Source organism: Triticum dicoccoides, chromosome 6A (assembly GCF_002162155.2).
Source record: "Triticum dicoccoides isolate Atlit2015 ecotype Zavitan chromosome 6A, WEW_v2.0, whole genome shotgun sequence".
Classification (NCBI taxonomy): domain Eukaryota; kingdom Viridiplantae; phylum Streptophyta; class Magnoliopsida; order Poales; family Poaceae; genus Triticum; species Triticum dicoccoides.
The window spans coordinates 23,990,712-24,003,523 of NC_041390.1; the positions used below are offsets into that span (position 1 = coordinate 23,990,712).

At 46.8% G+C, this 12,812-nt stretch overlaps 1 protein-coding gene across 2 annotated transcripts; it reads right to left on the bottom strand.

The window, feature by feature from the left end:
• Positions 1 to 3,450: 3,450 nt before the first annotated feature.
• Positions 3,451 to 6,004, bottom strand: LOC119319609. Of its 2 annotated transcripts, XR_005154534.1 has the most exons (3): positions 4,267 to 6,004; positions 4,049 to 4,158; positions 3,451 to 3,675 (listed from the first exon to the last, which is right to left on the bottom strand). XR_005154534.1 is itself a non-coding variant. In XM_037594059.1 (1 exon), the coding sequence occupies exon 1, from the start codon at positions 5,928 to 5,930 to the stop codon at positions 4,266 to 4,268; it is 1,665 nt and encodes a 554-aa protein (XP_037449956.1). In that variant the 5' UTR covers positions 5,931 to 6,003; the 3' UTR covers positions 4,099 to 4,265. The 2 variants fall into 2 exon arrangements, 1 of the variants encoding a protein (XP_037449956.1); XM_037594059.1 differs by lacking the exon at positions 3,451 to 3,675 and having other exon boundaries at positions 4,099 to 6,003.
• Between the last annotated feature and the right edge of the window lie 6,808 nt (positions 6,005 to 12,812).

Sequence of the window (12,812 nt, forward strand, 5' to 3'; positions counted from 1 at the left end):
ATCGCTACCGCTTAGTGATAAAAGTAAAGCATTACATCGCGATTGCATTACATACAATAAAACGACAACCATAAGGCTCCTGCCAGTTGTCGATAACTCGGTTACAAAACATGATCATCTCATACAATAAAATTCAGCATCATGTCTTGACCATATCACATCACAACATGCCCTGCAAAAACAAGTTAGACGTCCTCTACTTTGTTGTTGCAAGTTTTACGTGGCTGCTACGGGCTTAAGCAAGAACCAATCTCACCTACGCATCAAAACCACAACGATAGTTTGTCAAATAGACTCCGTTTTAACCTTCGCAAGGACCGGGCATAGCCATACTTGGTTCAACTAAAGTTGGAGAGACAGTCGCCTGCAAGCCACATATGTGCAAAGCACGTCGGGGGAAGCGGTCTCGCGTAAGCGTACGCGTAATGTTGGTCCGGGTCGTCTCATCCAACAATGCCGCCGAACCAAAGTATGACATGCTGGTAGGCAGTATGACTTATATCGCCCACAACTCACTTGTGTTCTACTCGTGCATATAACATCAACATAAATAACCTAGGCTCGGATGCCACTGTTGGGTTTTGTAGTAATTTCAAAAAAATTCCTACGCACACGCAAGATCATGTGATGCATAGCAACGAGAGGGGAGAGTGCTGTCTACGTACCCACGCAGACCGACTGCGGAAGCGTTGACACAACGTAGAGGAAGTAGTCGTACGTCTTCACGATCCAACTGATCAAACACCGAAACTACGGCACCTCCGAGTTCGAGCACACGTTCAGCTCGATGACGATCCCCGGACTCCGATCCAGCAAAGTGTCGGGGAAGAGTTCCGTCAGCACGACGGCGTGGTGACGATCTTGATGTACCACAGCAGCAGGGCTTCGCCTAAACTCCGCTACAGTATTATCGAGGACTATGGTGGCTGGGGGCGCCGCACACGGCTAAGGAATAGATCACGTGGATCAACTTGTGTGTTTCTGGGGTGCCTCTGCCTCAGTATATAAAGGAGCCAAGGGGGAGGGGGCCGCCGGCCAGGAGGTGGGCGCAGGAGGAGTCCTACTCCTCCCGGGAGTAGGACTCCCCCCCCCCCAATCCTAGTTGGACTAGGATTCCCCGAGGGGGAAAGACGGAGAGGGGGGCCGGCCACCTCTCCTAGTCCTAATAGGACTAGGGGAGGGGGGAGGCGCGCGGCCACCTTGGGATGCCCCTTTCTCCTTTCCACTAAAGCCCACTAAGGCCTATATGGCTCCCGGGGGGTTCCGGTAACCTCCCGGTACTCCGGTAAAATCCCGATTTCACCCGGAACACTTCCGATGTCCAAATATAGGCTTCCAATATATCAATCTTTATGTCTCGACCATTTCGAGACTCCTCGTCATGTCCGTGATCACATCCGGGACTCCGAACAACCTTTGGTACATCAAAATGCATAAACTCATAATAAAACTGTCATCGTAACCTTAAGCGTGCGGACCCTACGAGTTCGAGAACAATGTAGACATGACCGAGACACGTCTCCGGTCAATAACCAATAGCGGGACCTGGATGCCCATATTGGCTCCTACATATTCTACGAAGATCTTTATCGGTCAGACCGCATAACAACATACGTTGTTCCCTTTGTCATCGGTATGTTACTTGCCCGAGATTCGATCGTCGGTATTCAATACCTGGTTCAATCTCGTTACCGGCAAGTCTCTTTACTCGTTCTGTAATACATCATCCCGCAACTAACTCATTTGTTGCAATGCTTGCAAGGCCTATGTGATGTGTATTACCGAGAGGGCCCAGAGATACCTCTCCGACAATCGGAGTGACAAAACCTAATCTCGAAATACGCCAACCCAACATGTACCTTTGGAGACACCTGTAGTACTCCTTTATAATCACCCAGTTACGTTGTGACGTTTGGTAGTACCCAAAGTGTTCCTCCAGTAAACGGGAGTTGCATAATCTCATAGTTATAGGAACATGTATAAGTCATGAAGAAAGCAATAGCAACATACTAAACGATCGGGTGCTAAGCTAATGGAATGGGTCATGTCAATCAGATCATTCAACTAATGATGTGATCTCGTTAATCAAATAACAACTCTTTGTTCATGGTTAGGAAACATAACCATCTTTGATTAACGAGCTAGTCAAGTAGAGGCATACTAGTGACACTCTGTTTGTCTATGTATTCACACATGCATTATGTTTCCGGTTAATACAATTCTAGCATGAATAATAAACATTTATCATGATATAAGGAAATAAATAATAACTTTATTATTGCCTCTAGGGCATATTTCCTTCAGTTTATGCTACACTAGATCGCGGGAACCTGCCGTCGATCTTGAGGTTGGTATATGAAAGAAAAATAAGCTTCAATATCAATAATTTGTCTGATTCATTTATATACAGTATAGCCCGCAGCAACGCACGGGCGTTTTACTAGTTTAATTAGTTTAGCACTGGGTCACGCGATTAGCGCATTCCTCATTATGTCCACCTCGGTCAAAGCCGGGCTTAGTGCTCCATGCTCACAAACGATGCTTCATTGCTATTTGAGTCATTGGATAAAAATCAAAGGGATATGATCAGGCTGGTAGATGGATTGTTGAAACATTGCAGAATAGTCCTGTTGTTTTGTCAAAATCAACCCACACCTCACGTCTCCCTGCCCTCTAAATAACTCGGTGTGCTTAATGTTTTGCTTCAAACAAAAAAGGGGGTCATATATTTTTAAAAGAAATATCTAATTTGGAAACGTTTTGACTACCTTCTTTTTTTTGACGAGATCTTTGAATCAAGATTCATATTAGGTATATCTTTGAAAATTAATATTTATTGCCTTTTCGAACTTAACTCGAAACTTGACTGCAACATTTATAAATTTTGTAATTTGCTGGTGAGAAACATCCACCTCTCTCTCATACATGTGTCTCGCGTGCAACATGCTTTCGGTACATCAAGTTCCGAATCAAGTTTCAGAAAAGCAAAAAGTATATTTTGGAAACATATCCAATATTGAGCTTATTTTGAAGATCTCGTCAAGAAAAAAAAAGACAGTCAAAACGGATCTGAAATCGAACATTTGGTTCAAAATATATGAATCATTTTGTGTTTGGGTCAAAATATGCAAACATGCAGATTTCTGATGGGAGTGTGTGCTGTGAAGTGCAGGTTAATTTATACAAAGTACAGGGCTGCCTCTGCAAAAAAGGCATAGTCCAACTCTTGACCAAAATGTGGCCCGTTAGGCCCCTCTCAATGCTCCACCTTGTACAGGTGCTAAGCCTTCCACGTAGGCAAAAAATCTGATGTGGCAGGTTATTTAAGAGGAGAGAGATAAGTGTGGTGACCCCAGGAAGAACCAATGCTAAGCGCGTGAACCTAGGCAAAACATTTAAAGGAAGGAAGCCCACCAATACATGAAGAGCTTTAGTTGCTAAATCATTAAATGAAGCAAGCTTAGCAACCATAAGCTAAGCACCTATGCATTGGGAAGTATAGTTGCTAAGCTATTTAATGTGCTTAGCACCTTATCTAAGCACCCATGCATTGGCAGCAGCCTTACTTTTTTATCCAACAAGGGTCCAAAATCCACCGGTGCATTGGATGCACAAATTGCCTCGGTGCACATGGCACATTCTCTGGTGGCCTGCGGCAAGCTGACAGATGGAGACCTGGGAAGAATGGTTCGTCAGCATGAGCATTTATAAGCCAGCCAGCTATTTGAAAATACAACGAGGAGCTGTCCTGCAGCTAGCCGTTGGGGCTGGGTTGAATGCCCAGAGCTGCCTTGCAGGCCAGGTGCTACGCATGTCAGGTTCGCAAATACGCGCCTATATCAAGTGTGATACGTACAGGGGTTGGAATTAATTATACGGCTAGCGCGTATTGAAGTTGCACGAATCGCGTGGGGGCAAGCGGTGTGGATATCAACCGCGATTATTCGCACAATAGCCAGATAAATTTAGTAGGGAAGAACATATAATGTGTAGTTGCGGAAGATATTCATGTGGTGCGTACAAGTTAATTTACCATTTGGCAAAATACCTGGAGATGTAGTATGGACATGTTCCTGGCATTCCTTGATAGGCACTCACTCAGCAAGAATACAAAACATCAAACGAGCTGAACGAAGCAAATCCTCCGTCCGTAAAAGTACGTTATTTGAACGTCTGGTCATACAGTAGTTAGCACACACACAGACTACATTAGCTTTACTCTTAACATACAGTACATTTTATCTAAGTTCTGATGTTGGTCGGAGTCAATATCCGTCTCCTCTGAACTGCCGTCCCCCATTCCGGTCCATCGAGCTGTGAAATTCCGATGTTGGTCGTAGCGAGTATCCATCTCCCCTCGACCGCCGCCCTCCTCCATCTTCTCTGTTGGCGTTCATCACAGGACGAGTACTGTCTAGCCGTCTTGCAGCCCCACTTCCACCACTCCTGAATCTACTATTCCTATCACTGTTGTACTCACTGCTGCCATTGCTGTTCCTAGCTTCGTTCTTTTTTCTTGGGTTCCATGTCGGCTCCTCCAAGTCCGAGGCAAAGCCGTTACCAAATTGATCCCTTTCATCATCATTGTGACCCCTCGTGTATCCTCCTGGCCTTTCGCCACTGTTGGCATTAGGCCTATATTTCAGCCCTGCTCGACCTCTTCGGTTCTCACTTGGACTAGACCTATTCGGGGCTCTCCATTTTTGTTCCAATTTGTCATCCCTTCCACTGTCTGAATTGGAATCAAATTCACCACCAATGCGAACCTTTCTTATCACATTGCCATGGCTATCATACGAGAGCTTCCACTTCACCACGGCGTCCATTGTGTCCTCTCTATCCCTTGCTCTTGATTTTGGCTCAAAACCACGGCGGCTCACCTCCGAGTCGGAGAAAGAACCGCCACCTATTCGGTCCTTCCCAATGGCGTTACTGCCCTCAGCGTTCCAAGGCTTCCATCTTGCGGCGGGAGGCTTCCTTCTGCTCCCACTACTTCTGTCTGACCATCTTTGATCAGGATGACCTTTTCTTGCGCCTTCTGAATCTGAAAAGGAACCATGGCCTCTCCACTGCCTGCTCCTCTCACTTCCAACACGCATAGTGCTTGCAGTTTCACCACTCCTCCTTCCATCTCGTCTTACCATTGCCCGTCTTTGGTGTCCAAAATCAACATCCTCTTCGTCGTCTGAATCAGAAATAGCATCATCATCATCATGAATCCAACTCCTGACGCTCGAATTGTCTTCATCTCCACCTTCCAAAGCAATCACCGGCTCCCACATCCCATCCCTCTCCATCAGCTGGACCGCAGGCTCGCTGCAACCATACGCGTCCTCCTCCACAGCGTCATTCCGCCGAACACCCTGCGCGCCCTCGGCCCCGGCGCCGTCGCCAGCGCCGAGGCGGGCATAGGGCTGGACGCTGTGGACGGCGTCCCTGGGGAAGAAGCGCGCCGACGCCATGCCCGTGTCCGGGGACGCGAAGACCTGGGGCCCGTCGCGGTCGTTCCAGAGGTCGACGCCGCCGGGGCGGTGGAAGCGGTCGGCGAGGCCCCTGAGCTGGTCGTCGGCGGCGACGGAGAGGAGGGTGGGCGCCAGCGCGGCGGCGGAGACGGGGGCCGAGTCGGGGTCCCAGGGCCGCTCGAGGTGGACGACGGCGTCGCGGAGCTCGGCGCGCTTGCGCATCTCGTAGAGCTGGCGCTCGCGGGCGAGGCGGGCCTTGAGCAGCTGCTTCGCCTTCCGGGCCTGCATGCGCTTCCACTGCCACTTGGAGACGCCGCCCGGGAACGTGCGGGGGCCGCCGCCCATGCGGATGGCGAGGTCGCCGCGGCGGAGGGGGCGGCCGGCGGGCGAGGGGGGCGAGAGGAAGGGGAGGCCAAGGCGGTGAGAGGAGAGCGGCAACGGCGGCGCCGCCGCCGGGAGGAGCGGCATGGCTGTGCGGCGGTGGTGGCGCGAGCTGGGAGATAAGGTTGGGCAACAGTTCCTGATTAGGCCAAGGGGCGGAGAGAGGCCGAGGCGATTTGCTTTTGCGCTTTTCCAACGTTTTTCTTTTTCTTTTTGAACTTTGGGGGCTTTCTTTTTTATTTTATTTTTGAACATAATATAGAAGCAAGCGCTCATACATATGCGCATACACTCATACCTACGAACACACACGTACATCCTATCCCTATGAGCAACGACATATCATCTTGAGTTTTACGAAGTCACCGTAGGCGCCTCGTCCCAAAAATTCTGAAATAAATCCAAGAATAATACGAGCACCAGGACTTGAACCTTGATGAGCTGGGAATATCACGGTCTCTCTAACCATCTAACCGCGGGATTATTTTGATAACAAGCATGTCTCTTAGAGGATCTTAATTAGACTAGCATGATGTCGAGAAGTCTGTCCGTACGTCTACGTTGTCTTATTTTTAGTAAAAGAAAAGGCGCCAGTCGGTTTGAGGACAAGCAATTGCTTTTTACAACTTTGATTTTGCCTAAAAACGCTGCTCTAGCAGATGGCGTAGATGTAAAGAAAAAATACATCACCTATGTAGATGAAAAGATGTAAATTTGCATTTCCAACCTCTCGCAACAGCCAACCGCCGAATCTAAAATTCTAGTCATCCGCTAGCCTATGCCGCTGGCAGTTTGTGCCCGAAAACGCCGTCGTTGCCGCTCAACAGCCCATCCCCGACCCCGTCGCCAATCGCGCAGTCCTAGCCACCCAAACTAGACGATTTGAGTATGTCCTGCCGGCGACCACGCGGCGGATTCGGGGGTTCGTTGGAGCTCTCACGATCGTAATGGTTGTAGCAGCTATCGCCGCCTTCTCGGGTAGCCGCCTCCCACCGCCAGAGCTAGTAGGTGCAGTCGCGCGACCACCTCAACCCACTGAACTGGCTTCTCGGTCGTTGTCGTCGCCGGTGCGTCGCCGCAAGCGGAGTCCTTTGGCAACCGTGTGGCCATCAAGAGGTCATTGAAGCAGCCGCCACACACCCTCGATGGCCTTTGTGCCGCCAACAATGCTTTGATCCGCCGCCGGGCGATTTCTTCCACCTCGCACGCAACGTGTTCGACAAAATTCCCAATGGTAAAAAATTGTGCAAACTAGGAATTTTTTATCAGGCATAAAGATGTAGTTTGACGATGATTCGTATATTGTAGATGAGCTCCTGTGACTCCTCTTTCATGGACGATTCCTCATCGAATGAGGAATTTGATTTGATGAAAGAAGAGGATGTTGCTATGCTAGTGCTGATGCACAAGAAGAAGAAGTCGAAACACGGTGGGTTCGTGTTTGGCCGTGAGTTCATCCGAAGAGAACGGGTTGAGGCTCCACCGATGGACCTTCAAAGCAAATGGCCGCACATACAACTATGGGTTCTACCTTGCGGTGAAGCCAATCCAAACCCCTCAAGGAAAGAAACAAGTCTATTTTCACAATGCTCAAGTGGCAAATAGAAAAGATGTTGAGAGGGCATTTGGGATTTTGCAATCCCAGTTTTGCTATTGTGTGAGGACCGTCTATTCTAGGGTCAAAATAACCTTTGATACATCATGACTGCTTGCGTGATCATGCATAACATGATCATTGAGAATGAGGGTAGCCAGGATTTGGATTACACCTTTTATGGTCTACACGTTATGTCGATGAGAAAAGAGGAGCGAATTCAAACGCATCATGAAGGTGTACCATGAAATTAGAGATGTTGATACACACAATGAACTTTAGAAAGATTTGATGGAGGAGTATTGAAAATGTCATGGCAAAAGAACCTCTTAGTTTCATTCTTTGTTTGTTGTATGTATTGTGCAAAAACTTTGTTGTATTTGTGTTGCATTTGATGTTGTGAATTTGATTAATTATGTAATAATTTAATATTGTGAACAGATGAAATTTTAAGTTTTAATTTGGGATGTTTTTAGTTTAATTTATGCGGTTGTTGTGCGTCTGGAGTGCGGCTGAAATGCTATTGTACAACAGCTGCATCACTGCCTTTAACCGCCTTTACATAATCTGTTGGAGTAGGAGTTTTACATCACCAAATATACATTATCTATTAGAGTTACAAATTTTCAAAGATGTAAAATATTTTTTAATGATGTCAATTATACATCACCTGGTTTTATATCTCTAAATATACATCATCAATTGGAGATGCTCTTACAATAAATGGGATCAGGAAGTCCGAAGCCTTATCATTCCACGCTCCATATTCATGTCCCTCGAAACTAAAACGAGCAAGTTCATGGGCACACCCATTAGCTTCACACACACAATGTCTAATAGTCGCTTTGCCGAAAGAACTCATCAACTTCCTACAATTATCGGTAATTCTAACGTGTGCCACACTAACTAATCAGGAAATGATATACTAGTATAGTATTGAATAAGAAGATATTCAAGGACTTTAAGAAATATTAAATTAAAAAATGTTGTAAGTCAAAAATCATGAATTTTTTAAATATGTGCGTGAAATTAAAAATAATCATGAATTTCAAAAAAATTCAAAATTTTAAAATAAATTCACGGCGTGTAAAATGTTTATGAACTTTGAAATATTCCTAAATTAAAAAAATTAATTTTGAATTTGGGAAAAAATTACATGAAAATGAGTGCATTTGCATCAGCTTTTAGCATCATATCATTTGGACAGTTTTGACGAACCATTTGAAAATGGGATCAAAAATATGATTCACGATTTTTAATACAAAAACTCCCTTTTCAAAACCGATCTGAAACCTTGAGGGTTTTGCACAAATGTTCTACATGAGAACTGATCTTCTTGTCCACGGCTTTCCTATGGTATATTACACACCTCACTCCGACAAAAAAAAGCAAAGTCAAAATTTCTCCGAATGCAGTTCAGGTACAGAAGCAGAGAGAGTTCAATGAGATTAACAAAAAAATATTCTATGAGTAGTAACATTTTTCGCGAATACGCAAGCCGCGTATTTTTGTATTGATAGAAGGAGAGTGTAGCATGGGATTACAACGCATACAAGGCCATGTACGCAGAGGCATGGTGTACAAGCGTTGGAGCAGACTAGAACAAAAGGGGCTGCTCGGCCCTAGGCGTCTCCGCTAGCAACTACTCGCCAGGAATGATGTTAAGCAGTCCGTTGACGCCTGCCTTAGCCCATAGGCGCGCCTCGTCTTTGATGGTGTTGGAGATCAGCGAGAGCAAAGGGGTGGCTCGGTCGAAGATGCACGCGTTGCGGTGTTTCCATAGCCACCATGATGTGAGGATGATGAGGGAGGATAGCCATTTTCGAACATGCGCCGGCGAGCTGTCGAGGCAGGAAGTCCACCATGTCTAGAAGGGAGTGTGGGCATCCGGGAAGTTGACGGCCATGCGAGCCCAGCCGAGGATGTCATGCCAGACCTGGCGCGAGAAGGGGCAAGCCACGAGGAGGTGATGCATGGACTCGAGCGCCTGATCGCAGAACGCACAAGAGTCCTCGTGCGGCAGGCCGTGGCGGGCCAAGCGCTCCGCGGTCCAGCAGCGGTCTTGCATGGAAAGCCAAAGGAAGAATCTGACGCGGAGGGGCGCCCATGGACGCCAAGTGAGCCGCCAATGGGGGTCTTCACATGCGCCAACGAACAGAGCCTTATAGCAGGAGCTCGCGGAGTACTTGCCGGAGGCGGTCCATCGCCAGGAGAGCACGTCTAGCGTGGGGGAGAGCGGCGTGTAGCGCACGAGCCGCCAAAGGTTGACGTACTGCACCATGGCCGCCGGGCCGAGCGCGCCACGGATGTCGTGGACCCAAGAACGCAGGTGAAGGCCGTCTCGCACAGTGCGGTCTTTTCGTAGGCGGCGTGGGACGAGAGCATAGACTAGAGGAGCGATCTCAGCCGCGGATCTGCCATTGATCCAGTGGTCGGTCCAGAAGCGGCAAGTGGCGCCCGAGCCAAGTTGCCAGCTTGTGGAGGCGCGGAAGATGGCCTTTGCGTCCGCATCGTGAGGGATGGGGAGGTGGCTCCACGGACGCGAGGGGTCAGTGCGCTAGAGCCATAACCATCGAACACGCAAGGACAGCCCCGTGCGATAGATGTCGCGGATGCCAAGGCCACCGAGAGAGATAGGTTGGGACACTCGCTGCCAATTGACGCGACACTGGCCTCCGTTGGCCTCCTTGTGACCCGCCCAAAGGAATCCGCGGATGATCCGGTTCACCTTCTTGATTGCCATTTTGTTGAAGGAAATGGCCGTGAGGAAGTGAGTGGGGATGGCGCAGAGGACATGCCGCACGAGCGCGAGGCGATCACCCTGAGAGAGCATGGAGGCGCGCCAGGTGGATAGTTTGCGGCCGAGCTTGTCGAGGATCGGCTCCAAACTCGTCGAGCCGGCCTTGCGGATGGCGAGAGGCAGCCCCAGGTAGGGGATCGGGAAGTGTGTCACCGGGCATTGCATCTCGGAGGTGATCGTGGCAATGTGGTCGTCGGTGCATCGGATCGGGGTCGCCGAGCATTTGTTGAAGTTGGTGTGAAGCCCGGAGGCTTTGCCAAAGACATGGAGGAGGGTGCGCACGGCAGCGATGTCAGGGCTGTCCAGATGGCAAAAAATGGCGACGTCGTCCGCATAAAGGGATATACTGGACGCCGCATGCCGGGTAGTGAGGCGATGTAGGAGGCCTGCGTCCACAGCGTGCAGCAGCATGGAGTTGAGGACGTCGATCACGATCGTGAAGAGCATGGGAGAGACAGGATCGCCCTGCCGCATGAGTAGTAACATAATATAGTGTGTGTGTGTGTGTGTGTGTGTGCGTGTGTGTGTGTGTGTGTGTGTGTGTGTGTGTGTGTGTGTCTGTTCCAGTCGTAGCACAGGTTAAGGGCATGTACAATGGTGCTATCTTACGAGTGCCACGTAGGATAGATGATGAGGTGGAGGAGAGAGAACTCATAAGAAAAGGCTTGTCTTCTCTTAATTAAGAGAAGACAAGAGGTGATCTCTTAGCACAATATGTCTCACCACATATTTAGGAATTGCTAGTTATTAAAGATAAGGCTAAGAGATGACCCATTGTAGATAATTTTTTTTGTCTTCTCTAAATCACATGCAAGACTTAAGATAAGACTATCTTATCAACCACTGTACATGCCCTAACAATTTTACACAAAGTAAGAATGAAAATGTAAGAGGCGTGCAATGTATGTGTAGGCCACCCACTGGTCGGCAAGGCATTGAGCGAATTTGGGTCAGGGCATTACAAAATGTGTAACTAGAGATGGATTTTTTTTATCCTGAGCTCACATGCACCCTGGCGAATAGTAAAAAAGTTTCAAAAATTCTGATTTTTTTATGATAAACATTGATGAATTCTTCACATGCATAGAAAATTTCTTGGTGAAATGACATTCATGGAGGTATGGGCAAAAAAGCAAAACCGATGCTCCGAAAAGACTATTGTCGGAAGCATTTTGGAGCATCATTTATGTGTTTGCCCAGAGCTCCACGAATGTCAATTCATCACAAAATTTCGCATGGTTGAAACCTTCGTCAGTGTTTATCACATTGAAATTCAGTTGATTTAATTTTATTTTTCAATTTTATTGTTCATCCGGGAGCATGTGAGCTCGATATCAAAAGAGCACTTTCGGGAATGTATTGCCTTTCTTTCGCATATGTTTGAAAATCATGTCCTTTCCCCAAATCACTCCCTGCCCATTCTTTATGAGGATATATAGCATCTCACTGATTTAATGATTTTATTGGTGTGGGTGGTTGATTCCATGATGCAATTTCCAAAGTAGTTGGAGTTTGTTACAGAAATCGAGTCAAAAGGTATGCACGACCTTCACTTGGGCCCATGACCTTTGTACGACTTAGGGTTGTATTTCCCTAGCCTTAGGACATGTGCCCACCCCTTGGGTGCCATACATTGGTCCCTTGTAGATAAATCAACCTTGCCGAATTTTTCTTGGGTTTTATTCTCCTTCCTCGTAAGTATTTTTGTCGATTAAGTTTGGAGGTGAAAGATGTGGAATGAAGATGTACGATCAATCCATGTTACACTGTCCCCATGAAAAGTAAAGTATCCCAGTGAAATAAGTTTTGAATTTACAACATATTATCCAAGAACATATGTTCATTGCAAAAATGGTTTCTCTATTGCATTTCTTACATAAGTTTTAACAATTACAGGTGCAGCCGAATGATTTGCACCATGTCGTCGGATCCAACTTGCAAATGTGTAGCCTTTCCACTTCATAAAACTTTGATATCATTTATAATTACATAAGCCTACATATGCAAATCAAAAATTTGTTCCCTTGTAGCAATGTTCAATAAATTTAGCACTTCCAAAAAATTGAACGCGATATCCGCTTCTCATGATGCTTGCCGAGAAACTCATGGGTTCATACTTAATAGGAAATTGCTCGTATGTTGCAACAGGGCACACATATTCGATTGGTTCAATGTTAAGTGTCACATATATATTTACCTTTAGGATCTTCATGCACATCCCACATCCATCGACCCCTACCACGTTGCCTATTTTACTCTTGGGATCTCGACTCCATCGTTACTGCAAGCAAAAAATTATGACCTCTTGAAAGAAAAAAATTCAAGCGCATGAAACTAAAAGTGGTACTCACTCTGATCCAAAAGAAGTGTCACAGTTCTGAACTAACTTTGAACTAATGTAGTTCAAAACTGTGACACTTATTATGGATCGGAGGGGGTATCATTCATCGACAAAAATGACATGTAACTTAAGAGTAATCTATTAAAGCTTCATCTTTCTAAACAAGAGGACTCCATTGTCATTTTATGCGTACAATCCTTCATATTATTTTGTATTTTCTTGGTCATATAATAA